Below are 27,995 nucleotides of genomic sequence, written 5' to 3'. Positions count from 1 at the left end.
AACCAATTTTTGGTGGAAGTTTACATGGTAATGTACATCATATATTTTTTTTAGTTTTATCATTCTCTTATTTTAGAAGTTACAGGGGGGGGGACACACATTTTACCACTTTGGAAGTGTCTCTCGCGCAAACTATTCAGTTTAGAAAAAAATGATATTAGAAACCTCAATATCATTTTTGAAGACCTATCCATAGATACCCCACACGTATGGGTTTGATGAAAAAAAAAATTTTGAGTTTCAGTTCAAAGTATGGGGAACCCCAAAAATTAATTGTTTTTTTTCTATTTTTGTGTGAAAATCTTAATGCGGTTCACAGAATACATCTACTTACCAAGTTTCAACAGTATAGTTCTTATAGTTTCGGAGAAAAGTGGCTGTGACATACGGACGGACAGACAGACGGACAGACAGACGGACAGACAGACAGACAGACAGACATGACGAATCTATAAGGGTTCCGTTTTTTGCCATTTGGCTACGGAACCCTAAAAAGAGGACAAAAAAAGTGTGACGGTAAAAAATAGTCGAGTATCGTACCGATTCGTAATTTTCTTCAGTAGGTACTTGTAAAACAATATTAGCAGATTAATCAACTTCAGTAAACATTAATTTGTTTGTCCTTTCCTTTGTGCTTAGTCATTTCTGTCGTGTTCAGACGCAAGTTAATTAATGCTTAAATCAAATTTTGCGTTTTGTTTCTCCTCGCTGCCGCTTTGACCTGTTTCTTGGAGAAAAACTTTTTGATATGCACTTGAATACTTTCAAAGTGTTTTAATTCTTAATCCCTCTGAAGATTTGATTATTTTAAATGAAGTTACAGATTATGTACACCAAAACAAAATATAGTATTACAAGTTGCATATATTATCAATGCTGTGTTTTAGAAAACGTTTGTTCTTAGTGCCTTTTCCTATTAATGTCAAACCATTTTTTAAGTATGTATATCAAGTGCCGCAAGGACAATTTTAAAACAACTTCAATTCATATAATTATATATACTTAGTCAAAGTCAAATGATTTATTTGCGAACATAGGTAACATAACGCTATGTTTTGCCGACAGGCATACAAATTTGAAATTAGGTATTACACATACCAATTAAAATACATTATTGCATGCAAATATACTTAATTAAAGAATAATATTATATTAATCAATTATACAGTCAATTTAAATGTTAATCAGCATTTTGTTTGGAGACCCGCCAAATATTTTTAATAGAAGTATTCTTCCATCTACATACATGTTGTTTAAATACCAGGAGTACAGTCACAAAAACTATTGCCTCAGCACTCCCCTAAGCAAATGGTTTTGCGGTATGTACCTACTTATTGCTATCTATCTAAATATTATAGACTAAAAATGTTTTCTGGCAGTGGTAAAAAAGGTTGGTAATTTTTATCATACTTGTAGAGGCCAATCAACTTGCTGACTTAGGCCCCCGTTATCCCCTGGAACCCCAATCTTTAAAAACTATTTTACTGTTTTAAGCTAGCTAATAATACATTCCAGGTGTTGCGAGAGTATTAAATATGATATAAGGTAGCTCGTGCTTCCATTTCATACATTACTCACGTAGATACTAAGTCATGGTTTATGGTTTAATAAGGTGTTGAGAATTTCGTAGTAGTTTCGTGCCACGGGCGTTATTAAAAGTTGCCAGATACAGCTACGTAGCTTTAGTATAAAATATACTGGTTAATACTTTTAAAGGCTAAATAAGGCTTCAAATTGAATTAACACGATTCATGCCAGTGTATAAGGTACGGTTATCACTCTTTTTGTGACTAACTAGGTAATCAGTTAGATCTGTTTGTTTAGGCTAGCTGTAAAATATGTAAAGGTTTTTTGGTCTTTGTGTACACGAATATATGAAACATTCCCAATTATCCCCAAAACGGATTGATCGGTTTCTGTAGGTAAAGGATAAGGACCACCCCGCTTAGATACATTTTAATTTACCAGATGGCGCTGCTTTTATAAACTTTTTGTTACCGAAACTAGTTAGGAACCCGCATATTTTATGTAAATAAACAAATCATAATCTGTTAATACATACATATAGGATTTTTCTTAGTAATTAGGTTTACGTATTTCCTGTGGGCATGCCCAAAGTAAAGGCTATTAAGTTTTATAAATTTTCTGATCTTCTTCAGTCGGTCCCTCAATACTGAGGATCGTAACCTCATGTCCTTCTGTTGAAGACCAGGTTCCTCCATAGGGTTCTGTTCCCCGCCAAGCGCATGGCCTCGTGCAGTTTTAATTGCATAGGTGCCGTGATTTGAGAACACCATCTAGTAGGGGGAGGGGCCTGAGGTCTCGCGCCTTCAACTTTGCCCGTCATTATTACTCTTTCCAGGCTATTATTAAATTTTCTGATAAGAGTTGGTAAAAAAATACTTTTTTTATATTAAACTGTGCAGCAAACTTATAATATGTACACGATGTTAATTAACTATTCACAACAACAAATAATAAGTAGTTATATTACTGACGTATTGATTGATTTAAAATTGAGTTTTTGCCGTCACCCGGGTAAAATAATAATCCCAGCAAGATGCACATATAAAAATAATAGGTACATCAGTTGAGGGCCCTTCTTAATTATAGGTACTTACCTGTTATTATTTTATGTTACAGACACTAATAAAAACACTATTATAAAATTCTACATGTAAACGTTCATTTGATAGAGCCCACTGACAGACAGATAACGAATGGATAGCACAAGGTTAGTAATAGGGTTCCAATTGTCATCCTTTGGGTAGGCACGGACAACTAAGAAAGAATTTCTTTCAGAGAATTTGCGATTTTTGGCGTTCGAATAGAACTCTAGGTTTTTTAGTCTTCTTTAAATTCCTTTTTTGAAGTGAAAACTTCTTTAGCGGCGCTGGGCACTTTTTGAGGTGGGGAAAAAATGATAAACTCGAGACAGCGTAAGGCGATCACGTGACCGTAAGGGGCATAAGGCGACCACGTGACCGTAAGCCCTGTAAGGTGGCCACTCATAATTTAAATGGCATTTAAATCAATAAAGAAAACTCAATGTTATTTTACAAGACTCTTTACCTATGTTCAAATAATTTGACGTTGTCATGGCAGTATGTAAATAAACATGTCAATGAAAAAGTGTGATCTTATTTGAGAATTATAATAATATATAATAAATAAATAGAATACCTCCGCTAAACGTATGTATCGTGTTACCGGGCGTCGGTAACATAGTGAGGTGAGTTTTCACTTCTATCGGCACTCCCGGAGTGCAACCGTTGTTGCTTGTTTTATTTGGTTTTCAAACTTTGTAGCTATTATTTATGCTTCACTTACCAAGCCAAGACTTAAAGTAAAAAACAAACAATTAAAAGCATTACTACCAGTCGGTGTAGCACTAGAACTATATTTTGTAACTTTGCTTAGGAAAATCTCAAAGACTCGGACAGTAAGTACAGTCACCAGCAATAACATGTAAATGTTTGAAGGCCGCAAAAATATGTGACACACTCTTATAGCTCTACAAATAAGATCGTGTCAGATATTTTTTCGGCCTTTGTTGTGTAACATATTATTGCAGGTGACTGTACTTAGTTTATTAAGAACATAACAAAAGCTTGTGAAGTTCAGTGTAGCGTTAAACTTTAAAATCGCGATCGATCCTCTTGACCTGATTTCTGCATTTTCCTTGGTTCACCTTTGTATGGCACGCTCGGTCACCCGTCTAAAATAATGAAGGTTGCAAAAATACGCGTACCTATTAACGGTTAAGTTAGTATGTACATATATGTACATAACATAACAACATACGTTATGATTAATTACTGAAATTAAATGATACATTTATTATGCATAGTTTTAGGTAGGTACAGTAAGATGAAAATATATAGGTACCTATACAAGTAAGTATGTACATTGATGATATCACTAAAACTACCTTACAGGCAGGTATAATGTACAATTGACTTAGTATCTACTTAATAATCTACTTACCTACCTACTACTGACCTACTACCTACTATGGTCTAGAAATGAAATTATGATATAGAAACATTTATCTAATATAATATCTCTATAGAAATATTAAATATATAATACGTATTCAAATTAATTAAAAAACAAAGGTCGGTAGGTACAATGTCAATTATTCAATTAAACTGCACCGTAAATTCGTAACCTACATGAAACAGATGGAGTTACTGTGTATAATCGTAAACATATGCACACTCATATTAACTTATAAATAAACAATCCCAATTGTACATAAAAAGTTACTTTGAGGATAAGAAAATCGTAGACAATTTTTATACAACGACATGAATGTTATTATAATATCAGAATACGCAGAAAGGTAAATCAATACCTACTTTATTATATCTAATACAATACTTATAACCTATACTTATATACTGAAAAAAAGCAATTTCTAGCAATCAATAAACTTTGCACATGCTCATAGACATGCCTATTTGTGTACAACGCAACAGTACTAGAGGATTTGTTAGAAAATCAAAGCAATTTTCGCTCGTCAACGTACAGTAGTGCGGTTGACATCCCATTTGTCTTGCGCAAGCGTTAGCTATTGTACCGGATAAGAAGCGGATCGGCGGTTCAGAAGGCAGGTTGTTAGGTGGGCGCGTGTATTTGGGAAACCTATTTAGATAGAGCAGATAAGTTATTGTTTTGTTTTTTATACACACATTTTATTTAACAACAACATAAGTACCTATAAACTAACAATAAAAAGTAACGTGATTTCTTTGCGGTTTTTTTGTGCAATGGTACGGAACCCTTCATGCGCAAGGTCCACTCGCACCTGGCCGGTTTGCGCTGTTTAAATAAACGTTTGCTATAAAAGGCACATTTTTAGGTTGATTTACACACACATTTAAATTTCATTCCTTAAATTTTTTAAAATATATACTGAAACGTATGTTTGATATCACCGCGTCTGCTTCTACCCCATCCACGACCATGTTTTTACAAATCAAAAGGAATTGTACGCAGAAATATAACGGTCATATTATGAGGAAAGGGCGTCCCCTTCTCCATACAAACGTAGTCCCCATTTTCCTTTCTGTTGTTATGTTGACAGTATATTTACACAATTTGATGTATATTGACCATAGCAAGTTAGAGTTAGGTTAGGTTAGCCAAAAACAAATTCCATACAAAAAAAATATCTACTCGTAACTCTTGTCTCTTGTGTGTTGTGTCTTGTATCTACTCGTTGTCTCACGGATGTTTTATTATTAAAATTACTCGTAACGCTTATAATAAATAGAAATTCTAAATAAATCAAACAAAGGAGCATAGCCATGGTTAAAATATCAAATTGTGTCAAATTATTTTCAATTACTTCTTCTTCTTCTTCCTTCACTTTCATCTTTCGTTTAAAAAGCGGTAACGGCGGCGGTGGTGAAAGTGAATGACCGCTCCCAAATCGCCTTTCCATACAAACGTTGTCCCCATTTTCCTCTTTGAATATTATCATAATATGTAATTGAAAATGCCGGGCTAACGTGAGGAAAATCCAAAACCTACAATCTCTCATAACTGAATTTGATCTCAAACAAGATGTTTGCCCAAAATGGGACGCTAAAAATATCGCAGCCACGTCGATCGCTCGCCCAGTGATGGATGGGTAAGTTAGACAAATCGCCAGTCACCCGCAGCCACGGTAATCCACCGTGTTTGTATTCTGAATTATTGTTTCAGGTGTTTCTATGAAACGCGAACAACGCTGGGTTTTGATGTGAAAGAGGAAAATATTTCTACTCTTTAGACGGATAAAGTTATATGATAATATAATTTTTACGCCACTGCTCAGAAATGTGGCAATAGATGATCAAAATCTTGACTAGAAAGTAGGCCTTAGTTACACACCTGAACCAACAGCCCAAAATAATGTATATTTTGTAAGGCGAGTTCGGCAAAGTTTCGGACGTTTTTAGGTGGGATGAGAGGATTTTTTTTTCTCAGCTTGTGGATAATGTGGATAGGTTTTGCACGTGATTCAAATACAGAATTAATAATAATGAAGTGTATATAATTGAATTTTATTATTTTTCTAGACGGCATAGTGAGCGTGTGATGAGTAATGAGTGTTTAAATATAGGAAACAAAATAAATTGTCAGTATTATTTTTTTACCTGAATTTGCCACCACCAACTTGTATACTACGTATCTACTAAGTTGAGATTCGGTTAGTCCAGTTACTAGTTAGGCTAAGCAAACAATTCTGAAGTGGCAAAATTACGAAAACAAGCGCATGGCGATATCTATACGGTGACAAAAATAAAGCATTCCATCAACATTACGAATTGGTTCACTCTTTGACTTAAAACAAAACATTCGTGTATCATCTTACCTACACATAAATATGACACGTCAAGTTGTAATTTTGGAAATGGAAAGGCTTATGCGATCCTAATCCCGTATGGTAATAGGACGTTGTGGTTTAGAGGGTCGTAGAGGCAAGTACAAGAAACGCGGGTGGCGCGTCCTCACCTCTCGAACAAATGTTGCGTCGACCGCAGCATAGGTGCGTCGTGCGTCACGCGACGGACGTCGCGTCGCAGCTGTTATTCAACCAAGAAAGTCTTATGTGCTGTCGTTATTAGCTTGGTTTATCAATGTGAAGCTATCGTCCGGCTCAGAAGATGCATAATTATACTTATTGTTAAACATAATGGATCTCCACGCCACATTTAAGGCTCCGTTAACGATTTTAGAGCCAAAATGTAAAATTGATAGATTTCGTTGTTGAAATTGTACACATTTTGTTACGTAATACCTAAATAACAAGTATTTGTTTCTATTAGCACGTCTTCTCATCTTGCCTTTTAATAATGAGGTCTCGAGCGTGCGTCGCCGGCAATATGTGACGAAAAGGGGCAGTTTTTAAAAATTCATCATAAAATTATAGTGGTAAATTATACAAAATGATGTAAAAGAACAGTTTCAGGAAATGTTGTAGATTGTTTAAGTATCAAAATTACGTTGAAATTAAGTCGATTTTCACGAAAAAAAAAATCACTTCTTTTGAAGTAATTTCTGGTGAAAATTGATTTCGTCTAACTTTCTTTTACTCTTGTTCAATATCATATAACAAAAATGTAGTCTATGAAAGTTGGAGTACAGGATATGTGTAATAAAAAATTACCATTTTTAGCAGTCCAAACTTTACGAAATTTCCAAATAAGATCGACTAAATCAGTGCTTTGCGCGCGTTTACCTAAACTTCCATCAGAAAAAAAAACATTACTAATTTAGTAAGTCTGTTTTCAAAAAAATGATGTGTACAAGTGCAAGATAAGAAGACGTGCTAATAGATACCAGTACTTGCTATTTCTATTACATAACAAAAGGTGTACAATTTCATCGACTAAATCTATCAATTTTCCATTTTTGCGACTAAAATCGATACCGGCCTCTTAAGCATGTTAGATTTTATATAAGTGTTTTTATTCATTCAAATTTATGTTTATTTGTTGTCCTAAATTTATTCATTTTCAATAAAATAAAGCGTAACCAATTTTATTAATTCATAGATATTTTCGTTCAAATGTAGGCAATATCAAAATATCTAAGATCTTGCCAAATAGGTAATTAACATTTTACAAGAGATGGAATAACCTTTATCAGCTCTCCTTTTTTTCGTAGATTGGTACGAGTATATTCTCCAATATGAACTAAAATTTATATTAACTAACAATGCGTTCATTGAGAAAAAAAGTCTGAGTTGTCTGACGGCAAATATCTTGCCGTTACCCACTAAAAGGTTATAAAATTGGAGCGTTGGGTATAACGTATTTCATTATATTATAAACTAGCTGTTGCCCGCGACTTCGTACGCGTGGATTTGTATATTGGTGGTTACATATTCTACATTAGCTTAGAACATTATGCATCAAAAGATAGCAGTAGGGACTGTTAATCATTTGTTAATTATTACACACAACCTGGCTACGAAGTTTCAAGCCCCTAACTGAATAAAATTGTTCTCGATATAATCCCTCTCAACCTCCAGCATATTTTCAAGTCTACTATTTAGTAAAACCTACTACCTAACTACCTATTTACGAAGTTTGAAGTTCCTAGCTTTAAATAAAATTTGATCTCTCTACCAACTTTCAACCCCTTCTTAAACCTTTTAGGGGATGAATTTTAAAAAAAGCTAAAATTGTTTCAATTTCATGTTTTCTATTAATAATATGCCTTTATACAACGATTTGAATCGTGCCGCACTCAAATAAATATTTGACATCCATACAAATTTTCAACCCCTTTTTTACCAGCTTGAGGGATGAATTTTCAAAAATGCCGAAATTACTTTTCTTGTATTCTAATAATATGACTTTATACAAAGTTTCAAGTCCGCACACAAAAAAATGTTTGATCTCAATACAAACTTTCAACCCCTATTTAACCCTTTTAAGGGATAAATTTTTAAAAACGCTCAAATTACTTTTTTGTATTCTTATAATATGCCCTTATACAAAGATTCAAGTCCCACGCTCAAAAAAATATTTGATGTGCATACAAACTTTCAACCCCTTTTTCACCACCTTGGGGGATGAATTTTCAAAAACGCTGAAATAACTTTTTTCTTGTATTCTTATAATATGCCTTTATACAAAGATTCAAGTCCCGCACTCAAAAAAATGTTTGATCTCCATACAAACTTTCAACCCCTATTTAACCCTTTTAAGGGATGAATTTTGAAAATCGCTGAAATTACTTTTCTTGTATTTTTATAATATACTCTTATACAAAGACTCAAGTCCCGCACTCAAAAAAATATTTGATGTGCATACAAACTTTCAACCCCTTTTTCACTACCTCGGGGGATGAATTTTCAAGAACGCTGAAATAACTTTTCTTGTATTCTTATAATATGCTTTTATGCAAAGATTCAAGCCCCGCACTCAAAAAAATGTTTGATCTCCATACAAACTTTCAACCCCTATTTAACCCTTTAAAGGGATGAATTTTTAAAAACGCTGAAATCACTTTTCTTGTATTCTTATAATATGTCCTTATACAAAGATTCAAGTCCCGCACTGAAAAAAATATTTGATGTGCATACAAACTTTCAACCCCTTTTTCACCACCTTAGGGGATGAATTTTCAAAAACGCTGAAATCAGTTTTCTTCTTTTTTATTATAATACCTTTTTTACGAAGTTTCAAGTTCCTAGCTTACAATAAAATTTGAACCCTAAGACAAACTTTCATCCCCTTTTTAACCCCCTTAGGGGTTGAATTTTTAATAATGTTCAATTAATGTTATTTTTTTATTTTATGTTACGCGTTTATATTCTCAGCTTTTTAAGGACCTAAGTTAGGGCATTAGAAAATATACAATGAAAGACAGTGATTTTTATGTCAATTGTATTCTACGAATTCGAAAGGAAAAGCTTCTAGCTCTTAGTGATAGCGTTTTAGGGGTTAGGTGCAAATCTACTGTAAGTACTCCACCATCATCATTATAATACTGTTGTACTGTAGGTACTTACTTCTGTTGTTTCTCCAATAAAGTAAATGTTATAAAAAAAAAAGTACAATGAAGAAGTAGTTAACTCAATCGAAATATAACAACCGGAGAAGCTGAAGCTCGTCCCCACGTCTCGCACCTTCATTACGAACGGTACCCCACCTTAATTGACAGCCTGACGCTTGCTGACGAACGCCACCGTACTGTGTTAACCTCACCGTTATTAATCGTAGCTGTACAGTCATGGCAGTCTAAACAGTACAATGATTTTATAAAGTACAGTCAGTATAAGAAACAGCTACGCGGCTAGGGTGCTAAAATGAATGAAACTTGTATTTACAGTAACGAGACGAAAAACTCATTTTACAAATTAATAATCATAAACATTTTACTGCATGTGGCCTAAAAATATTAAAATCATAATATCTTATAAAAGCGTGCAATAATTTTATTATAGTTTAATTATGTATCTTAGATTATAATTACAATTAACTTTTAATATACGGTACCTACCTATAACATACTTTTAATTTTACTTATATTTATTACTATGTATTAGTAGTGATTCACTAATTACAATTACTTACTATGTCGTAAGAGTTTAAAGAGATAGATGTTGGCATGTGCATATAAACCAGTGATAATATTATTATCGGCACTGTAACATTTAATTGGTATGTTATTTATATTGTAGGTACTGTATTTTTACTGTATGGAAAGAAAACCGTAAAAAAATGTATAGAAATTACTAGTAAACCAGTAAATAACCGGCATTTTTTAAATTAAGAATTTATAGGTTCCATTTTCTAAATTTTGTACGTACTATTTAAATGTCAATGTACTGATATTTGTATGCATCAGTAAACATTGCTTTTAATGTAACGGCTTGTACCTTTTCTTAGGAGGCTTTACACGTAAACATGTGCGTTTCGTGAAACTCAATTACGTTGCGCCGTGTTAATCGCGCATTCCATAACGATGGATATTTCATTCAGAAATTAGGTTATATTTTCAGTTAAACACACTTCCGCCTTCATCTCATAATATGGATAATGAAATAAACGTGCTGTTTTGATATAAACGTGTACGAATTCATTAAACACAAAATATTGAAATTAATATTTTTTTTCCTTGTTTGGGCATAGGCATACATATACTTGTATTGTTGGTAAGGTACCAATGTAAGATACTAGGGACTCTTGATGATCACTTGTGAGTTGCCGTTAGTACTACCTTAGTGAAAAAGTTAATTGGTTTGAAAGAAAAGGTAATACAATTTTATCATATTGTAAAAAAAACCATGCTTTTAATGTTTCGTGTATGTTTATTTTATTTTATTGTACAAACTTATAATATAATTAATTAGTAATGGTACGCGGAATACTTATTTAATTTGAAAAATAATTTATAACACGCATAAAACGTTGATGCAAGAATTATTTAAAAATAATTGTTAAAAAAATAAAAGACTAGTTAGCTCCGATATTTGCTTCATCTGAATATATATCTGAGCTAACTAGTCTTTTATACATCATCATCGACAATATCTAACACTGGTTCGTCTTCAAATGATATATATAATAATGCAATCTCAGCTTTATCATGATTAAACCAAAACCAATTATCATCAGATTTTTTTTACCTAATCCATTAATAGCATTCATTAATTTCCCGTTGCGCAAGATTGACGGGGAGGTTTATCGTAGTTGAAAAAAAAGGATCAAGTGCGTATCGGAGCGCATTTTCCCGGCACTTAAAATCTTTTTAATATGTTTTTTTTTAATACAAAATAAAACATTAATTAATTCACGGTTGAAAATAATTACAAAGCTTTATTTTCATATTTTTTCTATGCTCGGTTCGAGAGGCGGCTGGCACATAATGTAACGATTCTTAAAAAAAAAAAACACTATTTTTGATATACCTAATCACGGAAATTATTTTCTATCATTTTTAAAAACACGCCCAATTAATGCCTACAGTACCTACTTGGTACCGATAATTGTATTGTCACCTATTTGACCATTCTCTGACGGGTGAATAATATGTATTTCATACTAAACAACTTTTACTGTAGATTGGAAATCGCGGAAAAAAAACTGTTGTGAACATCGACATAGATTCGCCGAAATGTATGAGACAGCGGATTTTTTTTTTTGCATTTCAGGGTTGACCGCATAGTAATTAAAAGTAGTTCAGCATGACGTACATATTCACCCGTCATAGTGGGGTCAAATATAACAAAACTACCCTGTACGAGTACTTGCAAAGTTTCAAATCGATACTGCTATTAAAAGTAGGTTAAATTGACTTGCAAAATTGTTTTGATTCCTTAAATTGCGGCTCACATAACCTATGGTGCAAATTTCATTAAAATATATCTTTCAATTTTATAATATTTACCAATACTAAATGACTGTGACATTAATAGGAACGGACGGGTGGACAGACGGACACGATGAATACGTTTTTGCCATTTTGGCGATGGAACCCTAATTAAGAAACAAATGCATATTCTATTCAGTGCTGACAGTGTATGGCAAGATGTAAAATCTTTTACGTTCTAAACAATATCTAATTGTACCTATGTAAATTACAGCTTATCGCGGCTTTTCTGAAATTGAATATACGACTGTATTTTTATAAATTCAAAGTAAATATATAAATGGACATGTTTGATTTAAAACGTAACTCTTTGTGCCTCACACTTACATATCTCAGTTAAACTGATTACCAAAGGAATAATTACTTACTTCCCTACAATTGAAATTACAAAAAAATTCACTCGACGCCTAAATATGTGTAAGATTTTTGCTTAATAAACGCAGAGGCGCAAAGGTCATTCTCATTTGACAAAAACCAAAAGCTTCTGTCCTGTTTTCTTGTCTTAAGATAAAAAAAGTAAGTGGATTAAATGCATAGATAGCTTTCACCCATAAAGAGATTCTACTTGGAGATAATCCAGGGGGAAAGAATGAGGAGCTCCCCGTGTTTGCTATCTGAGAAAAAGGTTTGCTACAACGTATTTTAATGCAGGTGGCTGTTTAGATAGAATTCATTTAGAGAAGCGACGTAATTTTTGTTTGTAATAGGTTTTTGGACAAAGAAAGAAACATTATCTATTTCTGTCTGTAGTGCCCGCTACAATCAAAACAATTTAATTTTGATACTTTACTTCATGATCTTGTTTTACTATAATATAGTCATCTTCCTCGCATTGCATAATTAGAAGTAGGTATATAATATAGTAACATATTATATACTTCTCCTGCGGTCTTCACAAAGCACTTGCATAAGCAAAGTTCAGTTTGCAGAACATTATATTCGAATTTCCATTGTTCGTAAATTTGTCGTCTTCGTTATTTTTGCGAGGCAAGCATTAAATTCCGTATTCCCTCTAGAAATTCCAATGCAATTATTTGTCTTTGAAATTCAGTTCGCCGCATAAAACTTGCGATGCATTTCTGCGTTTGCACGATTCGTCCGGTGCTGAGATATGTAAAAATTGATTCTTTCCTTAACCTTAACTTTTACTCAGATATTTGAATGCGGTTTTTGAATGTAAAATTGTCAGTAATTAAAGTAGTAACTTAAGACAAAAGTGGACGACCGCCCTGAAACCGCGCCTTTCCATATAAACGTAGTCCCTATTTTCCTCTTTGAATATTAACATTATTAAACATATTTGACAAAACTTGATGTATATGGACCCCAGCAATGCCCTTTTGTTTGATTTGTTGTTTTGTTTGTTTGTGTTGGTTAAAAATTTTAATTATTAGATTAGTTTAGATTAGATTATTTATTCCATGAAATAAATTACAGTACAACTTTGCCTAAGCCAAAATTATAAGAATTTACATCACAATCGTCAAAAACTAAACACTAACATGCAAGAATTCCATGAACCATTATATAATTTAATATTTTATCTCCCAAAAAGGATCGTCAGGGTAGTAATTCACAATAAATATAAATATGAAATATATGTCAATTTTTCATTATAAAGAGTAATTACCATAAAAATATTTAAGTTGAATAAGGCAATAAAAATGATATTATGCAAAAGTAAGATCCATAAATTCCTTAACGGAGTACATAGGGTTATTCAATAAAAGGTTTCTGAGTTTGCGCCTGAATGTTTCGTCCGATGTTTCAGATTTTAAATCAGCGGGTTATTGTAACAGTTACGAGCGTTAAAATTTTTGTATGGAATTTGTTTTACGCTCGTAACTTATTTAGAAGTATTATGAAGTATGAACAATAAATCGAAATAAGTGAAACGAAGAGCTACGGTCAGAATACATAAAATTGTGTAAACCTACTTTCAATAAGTTTTTGGCAAAAATTTCATTTTTGGTACAAGCTTTTATCGCTGACTGTACTTTTCTTACGACAGACAACTAATACTCATCGAGACAATTCTAAAAACCCCTAACACAATTAGGTTGCGTTGTTTCATCACAGAGTTCCTATGGCCACCTCCTGTCTCCATCATCAGATCAGCTCGATGGTACCATAATATTGCATTGTCACCCGACTTACATGTGTATGCAAAATTTCAGCTCAATCGGAAGCCGGGAAGTGGATCAAATTTAACTTGCAAGATTCCATTAGGTACATAGTTACATACAGGTCGACCTAATAAAAGCTTGTTAATAAAATGGTCGGCACTATGGTGAATGCAGCATGATGCTGGCTTGTTGGTCATCGCTGACCTTTTGTCTGGGCCACTAGTGTAGTGACTGTGACACTATTCTAACAAAAACTAATAAAATGAAAAGTTAAAATTAACAGGCAGGTAAAAAATAGAAACAAATAAACAACATTTAAAGTAAACAACAAAAGCCACTTCAATAAAATTGACCAATAATTATTAGGTGAGGGTGGGGAGGGTCGATCCCTAGGGGACACTTCATAAACTTCATTTTTAATCAAACCAAACGAGATACATATTTTTGCGCTGGTAACACTCATTCATTCGTTCCTAACTTCACGTTCTGTCATGGCACTGTATCGGAAAAGTCAGTGGTTCAAAAATGGCGGACGGTGAAAGATTTTCTGCGTACTATATTCAATTCTCGGTAAGCTTTAACTGGATTTATTTTATAATATGAGATAGAAATGATGTTAGTGAGTGTGCTTATTTTATTTGATGTTTATTGAAGTGATGATTAACTTGGATTACATTGATATACGCGAACACATGTTTCGAGTACGGCACGTTTTATAATCTTACTATGTATGGGGAGACTTTGTCTTTTTCTTCAGGGGAGATATGATTCCGGGATCATGTCACCCCCAAAGCGATCAAGTATACATTGTAATAAATTTACTTACAAAATGATTCATAGAGCTATCATAAATATTTTCTTTTCTTTAGTAAATCATGCCGCGAAAGTACGACCAGAGTTTCAGTTTATTAAAACGGAATTTAATGGGGTATAATTCAGTTTTTAATTATACAACCGACTCCGAAAACGGAATTATCCCCGTGGCCTTTGGAAAAACTGACTAAAGTTGACATCAACATTTTACGAACTACCCGTACTTGGTCTTTTTTATCAAGTTAAACGTTTTACACACAGGGGATGTTACTCGATCGACAAAAAACACTTATAACGATATTTGGTTTTCAACCGGCGATATTTGTTTTTATGGATGAAATGCTATTTCAATGGCTTTCCGACCTTATGTACTATAGAACCGACGGTCCATAGAAAGGATTTAAGTATTATGCAGCTCAAACACCGTCCTCGAAACGTGAGCAGTAAATTTCTAAACTTATTTATTATAGTAAACAATAACGACCAGTGATGGGTAAAAAAATTAAAATTGCTGTAGGTATCTGACGCTAAAAATACCTTCATAAGAACTTTAAAAAAATTAGCTTGTTACAAGAAATTTTATGTTAATAACTTAGATTTTTGTTTTTTTTTTTACTTTTTTTGGTACAAAAATTGATTCCCTATTTTACGTTGTTTTATGGATAATACGATTACATTGTTTTTTAAAAGTATAAGATTATGGATTAATATATGTTTGATATATTCATATATTAATTTTCTGTAGATAAAGTGAATAAATTAATGTAGATACTACCCTCGAAATATGACATTGCCACTTAAAATCTTTTTACCAAGTGTCCCCAAATCTGGAAGACTTGATCCCTTCGGCTTAGACATCTGATTACCGGAAATACAACTTCAAAGCATGGAAGATGTTATATGTATATGTTTGCTGTGTATTTTACAAATTATAGATGCATTGCTAATAGCGATCCGAGTTATATAATCAATGAGAATCTGGTATGGGGAGACATGGTAAAAATATGTTTACCATGTGTCCCAAGAACCAGGGTCACTTGATTCCCCTAGGATTAAGGCTCCCGACCAGGGGTAAACAAGTCTCCCTTACATAGGGGACACATGATAAAAGGCAACAGTATGGGTTTTCATTAAATAATGATCTAATTTATTGCACAAATCTGTTCTAATTCAAACTATTAATGAAGAGATACATTCTGAGTCGTATGGTCTATAAAGTTTTTCAATACTACAAATAGTTAAGAAAATGTATGCTAAAAACAAAAGGGGTGATCAACCCTCCCCAGTTTCCCCTACACGGTAATAAATATTATTATCTAAACGCGAACGCACCATATCAAAAACAAACGAAAATATAGTAACGGACTGCTAAATAATAAATCTAGACAGGGAAAAATACTAAACGAATTATGAGAAGGTGATATGAACAACTGTGCAGAAACGTGGAAAAAATACTCAAAGCCGTAAATTACCTATATTAAATTAGAAAAGTATTCAACTAGTCAAATCTTAAATGACGAGGCCGCAAGCCATCAACCCATTATTACAAGCTTCTAATTGTAAGCAAATTGCATAACGCCCAGTTCATTTACAGTACTTCCATTATTTAGGAAACTAGCTAAAATATCCTTAAGCTGTTGTTTCCTGTATTTTCATTATATAACTTTGGCTACCCACTAAGTGTACCCTGGGGGGCCGCAGTTGTGGGGTCCAGCTTTTTCTTGAATTTTTTAACATCTTCTCTAATGCTTCGGTGAAAGTTATAAGAGGTCGGCTGAGTGTCTCAAACTCTTGAAGGCCCGAGTGCACGTAAGAATTTACAAATGGCGTCTTTTTAGTGCTTTTGAACAGTAAAGTTGATCAAGTTTGCGTTTTATTTAGATAGTAATGTCTAAATGGTAATTAATGTAATGTAAAACGAAAAATTCTTCTCATCAGATTTTAAGACATTACTAAGGGATATTCGTACTTTTGGGTAGGTAATTTAAAACTTAACCATGGTTTGAGGTTACTGTAGATTTGTTTTTAAGTCTACTTAAATTATCAATAACTTCGTAAAACTAAATTATGGTTCTTTTTCTCTACTCTAGAACTTCATTTTACAATGGAATGACTGAAAATATTATTAAAATACTAATAGAAGCCCATGCCCATTTGGGTATGTGCAACGTATGGATAGCACTCATTTGCCTAGACAGATTATGTTGAGCCAGATAGCATTTCAAAAGTGCCGCATTGGACGTCCCTTGCTGCGTTTTAAGGACTGCGTGAAACGCGACATGGTCGCTTTTGACATCTATAGGGACACTTGGGAGGAGTTCGCGTCCGATCGCGATGGATGGAGGGGTACCATCGCGAAAGGTCGCGAAATTCACGACAAAGCATGGTTCTATGACCTTGCCGAAAACGCGCAAAGAGGCACAATCCACCTGATGGTACTGCCGACATGGCTCCCTACTTCAGCTTACATTACACAAATGCGGTTGCAAATGCCGGTCCCGCATTGGCTTATACAGCCATGAGAGTCGTTTTTCCTCGCCTACAGACGCTACATAAATCATCTGTCAAGATGTTAAAGGCCTGATGATGACTAATAGATAAAACATACCTAGTATGTATCTAGCCAGATAGGTGTAGGTAAGTACTTAAAGAAAACACACGCGCGTCTCGAATGAAAGATCGTTTATTACTGATCTGTGTGTGCGGCCGCAACACGCACACCATTGAACGGTGCATACATGCATACACAGCAATTCCTTCTCCTTTAGCTTCATACTCTGTTAACAATAATACAAACCATTAATATGTATTATATACTATTATTAAACATTTAAGAACATTAAACCTTATAATTAATGTTTTTATTCCTTGGTCTCAGACGTTGCTCATGGGAAGTGTGCAGTGGGCCTTGGTTGGGTAAATCGCTATCGCATTGTTCATTGGCCGCTGTGGCCCCAGTCTCCGCGGTCGCTTCCGAACCTGTCTGCTCAGTTCCCATGACCGGACTGCCCGGGTCAACCATCGTTCCCTCCTCCGAAGCTTCTTGCCACTCATCAACTTCCTGGTCGCGAGAAGCTTCATTCTCCATTAATTGATTTTCTTGAACGGACTCGAGAGGACTGTTTGGAGGCGACGATGGTGGACTGGTGGAACCACCCATATCCAGTTGAGAACCAATAGTGTCCTCATACATCACTGATGGTGATGAAGTGGGCATTGTATGTTCCTGATATGGTACATTATCTGTATATCTCGATAATTGGTCAATATGACGCTTACAATTCACATTAAGTTCATGTACATTGACTATATATAACCGACACCCAATTTTTTTTACAATTGAACCTTTTGACCAAAAGGGTTTTCTGTTTTGAAAACATTTAACCCATACCGCTTCTCCAACTGAGAATGACCTATCCTTGGTTACATTCTGAGGATCGGAACGATTCGCATTACATTTTTCCCCCTCCCCTGTCCTAAAAGGAAGGATTAAATCTAGCCTGCATCGCAAATTACGACCAAACATCATTTGAGCAGGCGACATTCCAGTAAAAGAATGAGTAGTATTGCGATACTCGAATAAATATTCCTGCAATTTCTCATTAATGGTGTGAATACACTTATGTTGTTGAATTATAGACTTAATCATATTTTTACAAATTTTGACATAACCTTCCGCTTGTCCATTGCTACTAGGGTGGTATATTGGGGATGTAACGTGACAAATACCGTTGTTTTTACAATATTCTGAAAACTCTTGGGAAGAAATTTTTGGATCATTATCCGAAACAATTGTTTGAGGCAAACCAAACTTTGAATTTAAAACCTTAAGAGTTCTAATCAAATGTAATGTTGAAATACCAGTGCCCATGTCTATACATTCTATCCACTTAGTCAGTGCGTCAACCACAACTAAATACGTCCTATGCCCTATCGACATATAATCAATATGTAGTCTGCTCCAGGGTTTATCTGGAGTCGGCCAGCTGGCGGGAGGCGCGCGCGGCGGGGAGGGCCGCAGTGCACTGCAGACGTCGCACGCGCCGATCAGCTGTTCGATATCTAGGTCAATACCCGGCCACCACATGCGAGCGCGCGCCCTGCTCTTAGACTTTACAATACCTAGATGGGTGCTATGTAATTCTAACAGTAACTTATTCCTATAACTCACCGGAATAACAACTCGATGCCCGCGCAGTAAACAGCCGTCTTCAATTTCTAAGTCGTTCCTGCATTGGAAATACGGTAATATTTCCTTACAAGTAACTTTCCTAGGCCAGCCTTTTTTAATGTATTTTGCCACTGTACTTATTATTTTGTCGTTCATTGATGCTGCCTGTAAATCTCGGAACGTCACTGGTAAGTTATGAAGTTGTAAATAATTAATACCTACCGCGGAACAATGTTTATGTGTGTGTACCGAATCGCCATTATATACCGGTGCACGTGAGAGATAATCTGCCACCTGATTTTGTTTACCTGCTATATACTGGATTGTAAAATTGTAGCCTTGCAAAAAAATCGCATATCTCACTAACCGTGATGCCGTTGTAACTGAAATGCCATTCTTATTACCGAAAATGGCTAGAAGGGGTCTATGGTCGGTCTTTAAAATAAATGGTTGTTGACGGCCGAACAAATATTGATGAAATTGTTTTACTGCGAAAACCAAAGCTGTGGCCTCTTTATGAAGCTGGCTATAATTGCGTTCAGCCGCTGACAGACTTCTAGAACCAAAAGCTAATGGTCGTTCAACCCCATCTGAACCAATTTGGGCCAATACAGAACCTAAGCCCTCGGGTCCAGCATCAGCTGTTAAAACCAGCTGCGCATTCGGGTCAAAATGCGCTAGCACCTGCTCTGATGCCAGCTCGCGTTTTACCTGGTCAAACGCCGCCTGTTGCCGCTCAGTCCACTCCCACCGCGCGCCAGCGCGCAATAACTCGTACAAGGGACTTAATATACTAGATGCATTAGGTACAAATTTGCGGTAATAGTTTGCCATTCCTAGGAACCGCTTCAACTCCGTTATGTTAGTAGGCCGAGGCGCCTTCTCAATAGCTTCGACTTTACTAGTGCACTTATGTAGGCCGGTTTTATCTATCTTATGCCCTAAATACGTCACGCTATCTTGAAATAAGGCGCATTTCTTGCTTTCCAACCTAAGTCCTACGTCTTTAAATCGCTGGAAAACCTGTTTCAGTCTTTCTAAGTGAACTATTTTATTGGGCCCTGTTACGCAGACGTCATCTAAAAAAACTGACACTCCCTCAATCCCTGCCAGTAAATTTTCAATCGTTCTTTGAAAAATCGCTGGGGCACTTGCTAATCCGAAGACTAAACGCGTGTACATAAATAACCCTCTATGTGTATTTATAGTTGTAAGTTTCTGTGCTGACTTTGATAGAACTAGTTGGTTATAAGCTTGACTACAATCTAGTTTTGAAAATTGCTCCCCCCCGCTCAACTTGGCAAAAACCTCCTCGATGCGAGGTAGGGGATATTTTTCGACTTGTATATGATTATTCAGAGTTACCGAATAATCAGCACAGATCCTTACACTACCGTTGGGTTTACGCACGGGGACAATGGGGGTCGCGTAGTCGGAATGAGTCACTGGTACTAAAACGCCTATTTCAACAAGTCTTTTTAACTCCTTTTCCACCTGCTCTTTGATGGCAAAAGGAACGGGCCGAGCCTTGCAAAACTTAGGCTGGACTCCCTCTTTTAATGCAATTTTAATTTCTAACCCTTTATAACACCCTAGTTCGTCTTTAAATACATCCTTGTAACTACCGAGTAACCTTAACACATCGCTGTCTTTAGGCGTAATTACATCTAATTTATTGTTAGCATTGCACTTGCTACTCTTACTAGTATCAATTGTAAACGACACACCAAACATAGCCATAAAATCGCGCCCCAATAGCGGTTCTCCGCCATTTTCTATTACATAAAATTTAACGGTCTCCTCCATATTATTAAATCCTAATTTCACTAATATATATCCCACGGGAGTGATTTTGTGGCCAGTGTAATAACACATTTTCGTATCGTAAGTGTGTAATGAATATTTAGAAAAATGTTGTTTGTACGTTTTATGAGATATTACACATTTGGCTGCACCGGAGTCGAGCTCCATTTTAAATTCGCGACCGTTTATTTGCACTGACACTAAAATTGGCTTTTCGTTTACGCACCTCATACTGAACAGCTCGCATTCTTCGCAGTCGTGTTCACACTCGTCCTGCTGCTCCTGGTGTGTTTCCAATTGATTAACCTTGAACCCGTTTTTGTTGTTTGCACTTATTGCAACGGTAATTTTTATATTTACACTGATCCGCCGAGTGACTCTTTAATCCGCATACCGTACATGACTCCGAGCCCTGACTCTGTTGCTGGGTGGCGGCGCGCGGTGCGCGAGCGCCGGCACCGGCACCGGCGCGCCTCACGCTCGCCTTGAATAACGGTTCTTCCTTCACTGTGACTGCTGGGGTCTCGCTAGCCTTTGCATTTCTAGCACAAAGTGCCTGCTGAGCTATCTCTAGTGCTTTTGCAAACGTCAGAGTCGATAGATCTTGCTCACAGAGTTTATCGCGTTCGGGCCCCGATCTGAACCCTAGCACAAACCGATCACGCAGTAAAACATTTAACTCCGTTCCAAAACCACAGTGCACTGCTAACCCACGCAGGCGTGCCCCCCATTCTTCGACCCTTTCGCCCTCGAGTTTCACTGCGTCATAGAACTTGCTTCTATCTGCAAAAGTCGATCTCTTCGGCGTAAAGTGGTTGTTGAGTTGTGAAACAATCTCTTCGTACGTTGAGGTTTCTATTAATTTTGGATGCAATAAGTTACTAACCAACCGATAAGTGTCCTCGGATAAACTCGTTAGCAACACTGCAGTTTTTTTTTCGTCCGCGATGTCATTTAAGGTTATGAACATCGACAATCTTCCCGAAAAAATCTTCCAATCTTGATTTTTATAATCAAAAGTCCCCAAGGTACCAACGTAGACATTCATTTTGAATATTCCGTGTGGATTCTTCCCTCGTCGTCGCCAATTAGTATGTATCTAGCCAGATAGGTGTAGGTAAGTACTTAAAGAAAACACACGCGCGTCTCGAATGAAAGATCGTTTATTACTGATCTGTGTGTGCGGCCGCAACACGCACACCATTGAACGGTGCATACATGCATACACAGCAATACCACACACAATTTGTAATATTTACAAGTAAGTAATATTGTCTTAAGATGATAAACTATGCCAGATACCTACTTTGTAACGCGAACTGTAGATATACATAAATATATCTATTTGGAAAGGTGATCGAGGGCGATAGATACTTTTGGCACACAGTTTCATCCGCTAGTATTAATTTTGGCTGTTCTATCTTCACGGTGTCTAAATATCCAAAATATCAAAAAACTAGTTTCCGCGATATTTATGTATGCATTATTTTATCAATAAAGTTATAATGAGGTACTAAAAGGTTATAAGATAATATTGATTACACTAAGTAATAATACCTACATAGGTAAGTCAAACAATGATTTATGATGAAACATTTTATCAAACAAAATAATTTATCATAAGATGTTAGCTGACATAATATTATGTGACATTCAATAATATGTTGTAGGTCATAAAAACTAGGCGTGACTTTTGTCCTCGTATAATCTCTTTAGCATTGTCGAGTCCTTAATACCTATTTAGCTTGAATGTTAATGCCGCGCCAAGCAAATTGACTTAGTACAGTTTGGAAATTTACCAAACAAATAACTAAACTACGTTGATTAATCTATGAAATTTAAAGTGTAAGATAGATTACTAGTAGTGGAATATTATTAAAGGCAGTAGAAAAAAAAAGTTAGTAAAAAATAAATTATTTTTTTATCAAGCAGAAACGTCTGCGAGCGTAAAATGGTTAGAAGCCATTGGACCTGTGTTTCAATGGTCGCAGGTTCGAGTCCTGTCGGAGTTTTCTATATTTTCTATTTTTCCTTTAACTTAGAAATTAATAATAAACACTATTTTGTTGCATGGTGCCTTTAAACAACAGACACTGGTTTGTTCCGAAAACATTGTTACCGTAAGAGTACTAAAACCATAGATAAATTATTTCTCTATGGTATTTAAGTAAACTTACAACTCACTCCGTACATGAGTTGTCTTACTTAATAAATGATCATTTGTACGTTATGTTAAATAGTATAATTAATAAGTTTTAAACTCGCTTAAAATTTAATACTTATTAAGCTCACATATTATTATAAGTAAAAAAAATCGCAAAGCTCGCTTAAAACATATTATGAATGAATTTATGTCTATGTATAACTAGATTGAGCACTCTAATCTTACCTACTTATTTATATATGCTAATATCAATATAGATTTAAATAAAATAAACTAATTGAATCATAATGGTAGTTTATACTTAAAACACTAAATTATCAGTGTACAAATATGAGTATTACTTTATTTTATTGATATAAAATTAAAATTATGTTTATTTGTACTTATGTTTTTTTACCTATCTTTGGTATCTACTAACGACACGCAAATATATTATAAATATCCTTACGCAAATACACACGCACAAATAATGTAAACCTTAATGTAGATCAAATGTTTGAACAGCTGTTCCTAAGTTAGGTTCCCCTTTAAACCTACTTCAAATAAATAAACAACGACTTGGTCTAAAGTTACATTCAAGTCGTCAATTATGGAAGTAAATAGTCTTTGTTATTCCAAAGTTTAGTAGGTAGCTGCTACCGAGGAAGAATTCGAGCAAATTATCAATTTGACTCCGTTGTTCCAGGGAGGCGAGGCCGCGCAAACAAGTCCAGTGAAAATGTAATCTCACCGATTTTGGAAGGTGTCTGATTAATTATTTTAAAAACTGTTTGCTGGAGGATGGAGTGGTCTCGGCCAAGCCCAGCGAGAGCTCTTTCCCTTTGGACATTGTTAATCTGCAGCTTCAATATCGCAGGTTAGTATTATAATTATAATACACACTTTGATAATCCAAAAAAATAAGTCATAATAAGAGAAAAAGAAGAAGAAGAGATAAGAATGAAGTATGATTCGAATTTAAAAATTAATGATGATTCGATTTCTGCTTGGAGGATACAACTAAACGGAGTAGCCATTAACAGGCTTTCCCCTCTGTCGAAAATAGGCGGCCAACGGTCATACACAATGTATGGACTGACGTTTATCTGACATGGCTATTTTTACGTTACGCATACATTTGACGTTCCCCTCCCCCGCAAAAATCGGCAGACTGTTACAGAAAATTACAGACATGGCGTCTCCGTTTGATTATATCCTCCAAGGATTTCTGGCATAATATATTTCCAGAAAAATGATTCTTATTTAACAATTTGTTAAGATTTCCGAATTGTTTTGATACAAACTTGAGTCGTGTGATGAGTCGAGAGAAGTTCATGCGCGATTGATTTGTGCTCGCGAAATGGAATCAGATTACCGATCTCACCGCTGTAGTGTGAACAGCCGATAATCGGCGATTGACATATGTATCTCTACTACTAGCTATATCTTTTGACCTCCTCACGAAATATTCTTGCGCGAGAAAATTATTTTCTCTTGCAAGAAAGTGCGTTTATCTTACAGATGATTGCTACTTGTTTTATCGACGCAAGTCGGATTATTTCCAAGAGTAGCAGTTTCACCTAATTAAAAGTAACGGCGGCCAAAAATCTACCAAGTGCATTAAACTGCGTACGTGGTAGCTATAGGTAGGTACTAATTGAACTACCCGTACAAACATTTTCCATTAATTAGATATGTCCAAGCACGGTGTGGTCGGAAAACAACAGGTCTCTAATAGTGCTGATGCGACACGCAGCGCCATTGTGGACGTATGATTATAATATAGAATTCAAAACGATCCAAATGTAATTTATTATAGGAATACTTATAATATTTCTTTACGTACGTATCGTACGTACAGTACGTATGTACGTATTTCTAATACATTAATGAAACCCATGTGTGTTGTATATTTAGAAGCACGAATGCGAATTATAAATACATTTTTGAGCCTATCATGATTTCGAATATAAACTGTCGTAAGTCATACTAACTTATAACAATCTTTACAGTACATATGGGGCTACTTTTCCACACTAGTGCGTAAAATAGCACTTTTCGTGCGTATGTCGAAACTTTAAAGTGCAATATGTACTGTAAAACGTTGTTCGATACACGTGCGAATAGGTAATTCGCAACTCGTGTCGATTTAAAACACTCCCTTCGGTCGTGTTTTAATTTATCGCCACTCGTTTCGAATTTCCTCTTTTTCGCACTTGTATCGAAAATAACTATAACATACGACAACTTATGGCGCGGCCATCGCGAACGCTACTCACATGCACTGTTAGTGCTTGAATATGGAGAAACACGACGCGCGAGTGACTAAAATTACGCGAGCTCGTATACCGTATTTTTTTATGCTACTTCTTTAAAAAAAGAAAACAGTCTTAAGTGTTTCTTATACCCAGCGCATGTACAAGTAAATATAAATAAATAAAATAAATAAATAAATAATCAATAGGTATCCACAATTTCAACTGAAAGAAAATATGTCAAGCTTTTGGAGTATTGATGTAAATCTGTTTACGTTGTATTTACCAGATTAGCAATTTTAAGTATGCGGAGGCTGTTGGTTTGATTTGAATCCAGTTTTTTTGGAAAAATAGTATCTCTGTAGGTGCCTGTTTACTCGTATACCGCGAACTATTTTGGTGAAGGAAAACATAATAATGAAATTGATTCAGAACTTGTTTTGTAAATAATCAGTCTTTGTTTTATTTTCCTAAGATTTGAAACTCGTTAATTTTATATTAACGGGGTATGTTAAGTTAAGAGTTTCGTTTTAATAAAAACTTAATACGAAACTCATAATTATAAATTATGAATAGAAATTCGTTAGTCTTCATACATTTCGGTACCTATTTACCTGTCTTTTCGCTATTTCAGTCTGTATGTGATGTGTTACCACATTATGTCATAGATCAATCACTCAGCACGCCACACGGCGCGAATTAATGAACCGCGCCTTTTGCGATGAGGCAATTAGGTTATTGAAGTAATTATTTACAACTACGTGTGGGAGCTTTTAGTCGACCGTTCTTATTTGACTTGCAACAAAAATTGTTAGCTAAGGTTAAGCTACATTTACTACGCTTTTTCCTTTTTATTCTTGTTTCAAAATTGCGTCACAAATACAGGTAGCTCAAAAATACTTACGCTTAGAAAAAAAATTGTGCATCAAAGCTAAAGAAGAATATTTTAAAGTTTTGTTTTAGTTTAATATTTATTATAGTTTTAGTTTAGTTTTAAATTTTAATGAAATTTTGTAAAACTCGTTACTACACGTCGAGTAGGATAAGAAAAATGTTCCTAAAAATTCTTTGTCAACGTTTTTTGGGCTATCCTGTAGTTGCATTGCATGTTTGTGTACTGCACTCACAGTATATTTTTTACTGTGAGTGCTGATTTAGGGAATACGAATTTAATTTACTCTCGAGGTCCAATGCAAATATACTTTTAAAAAATTCCAGAAGAGCTCAGCAAGCGGACACGACAAAGGGACGGAACCCAATTCAGCTTTAAATTTCTTGTAATGATAGGGATATTTATTTATGGCCCAGAAATTTTACTGTTGACCATGAACCGGTAACCTGTAAAGCAAGTAAGCACCACGATCGTATTTATGGAGACAAAAAATGACACGAATGATATTCTTTAGTAGACGATTTGAGATCTATTGGTAAAACGAACGCGCCAGCTTTAAATTATTGTCTTTAAGAATCATAAAGTTAGTAATGTTAAGGTCAGGTATGAAAATGTGTGCAACAGTGGGCAATGTTTTTCTTTGGGCCCGCATTTCTGAAGTAGATTTTCATAAAGAAGAAAATGTTACCTAGTAATTGCGGATTAACACAAAGAAAAGTATGCGAGAGTTCCAGTTACAAAGATATAAGTATGTAGGTAGGTGTGATGAATTCAACTCGAAAAAGTACGAAAAACTGGAAATAACAGGCAATAATATTCTTAATTTGACGACAGCTGATGATTTTTTCACTGCACCCGTTAGAGGTTAAAAAAAGATTTTGAGATTAAATTACTAAATATTTCAGGAACGAACGCCTAAACGCTGAAATATTTCCCGTGTAGGCTCCAGTCGTTTCAGATGTCGCCAGATAAAATCTGATTATTCCGTAACTAGTATTTTTAATACCACTCTCCGCGTTTCTTTTAGCTCGTGACACTTACTTATCTACTCAAGCAGTCGGAATAAGTATTAAGTTTAACTATGTAGGTATCAGACCTAAAAGTGGCATTACTTATTCTATGTGATATTACGTACCTAAGAAATTCTTATAACCGTTGGCCGTTAAGTCATAAGTAATAAGGTGGTAATAAGGGGAAGTGCACTGTGTGTGGTGGTAAAAACGAGAGACATACCGTATTAAGGTCGGAGTACTTTAGCCCTTACAAGGTTACTTTGTCCACCCATGAAAACCCATTTAATGAAATAATAAATTCTTAAAAATGTGTCTAAACGCGTACACAAAAACAGATTAATCACATAAGTAATGTTGTTTTAAAGAATTTATCAATTCAATAAAATAGGTTTTCATGGGTGAACAAAGTAACCTTGGGGAGCTATAGTACCCCGACCTTACTGTGCCTATAGTGGTGGGGCGTTGACGGTTTTAACTTCAACAAATCGAAACGTTAACCTGGAAGTCGTCAACTATTCGAAAATTAGTTGACTTGTCACCTCGTTGACTTCATAAACCAGTAGTGCACACGTTGACACGTTGATTGGTTGATTTCGTCAACTAGTTTTTGCTTCAACGTTGCGGGCACAACGCACTCTCCGTATCGTTTCTCTTAGCAACAGGCAACAACCTACCTAATCGTTGTATCGCGCTCGCTCGCAAAATTCAACGAAATGCGAAACGTCAACGTCGTGAACCGATATTTCGTCTACTCATACATCGACTTAACTGGTTCACGTTAGATTAGAGTTTTATATTGTTTTGCGTTTTATTTTGTTGTAACTAAGTAGTTAAATCAGCTGCACGTATCGTTCGTTGACGAGCGACTAACAGTTGAATCAACTATTTCGTTGAATCAACGA

At 35.2% G+C, this 27,995-nt stretch overlaps 1 protein-coding gene across 3 annotated transcripts in view; it reads left to right on the top strand.

Moving 5' to 3' along the window:
* Positions 1–27,995, top strand: part of LOC134662491 (nephrin-like) — a 188,326-nt gene that overhangs the window by 56,777 nt on the left and 103,554 nt on the right. For all 3 annotated transcript variants that reach the window (XM_063518736.1, XM_063518735.1, XM_063518734.1), the window contains one exon: positions 23,640–23,810. In XM_063518736.1, coding sequence (XP_063374806.1) covers positions 23,735–23,810 — 76 coding nt within the window. In that variant the 5' untranslated portion in view covers positions 23,640–23,734. The remainder of the gene's footprint in view (positions 1–23,639; positions 23,811–27,995) is intronic.

This window comes from Cydia amplana, chromosome 3 (assembly GCF_948474715.1).
Source record: "Cydia amplana chromosome 3, ilCydAmpl1.1, whole genome shotgun sequence".
Lineage (NCBI taxonomy): Eukaryota > Metazoa > Arthropoda > Insecta > Lepidoptera > Tortricidae > Cydia > Cydia amplana.
The sequence above is the reverse complement of the archived record's forward strand: the minus strand, read 5'-3'. Positions and strand labels throughout refer to the sequence as shown.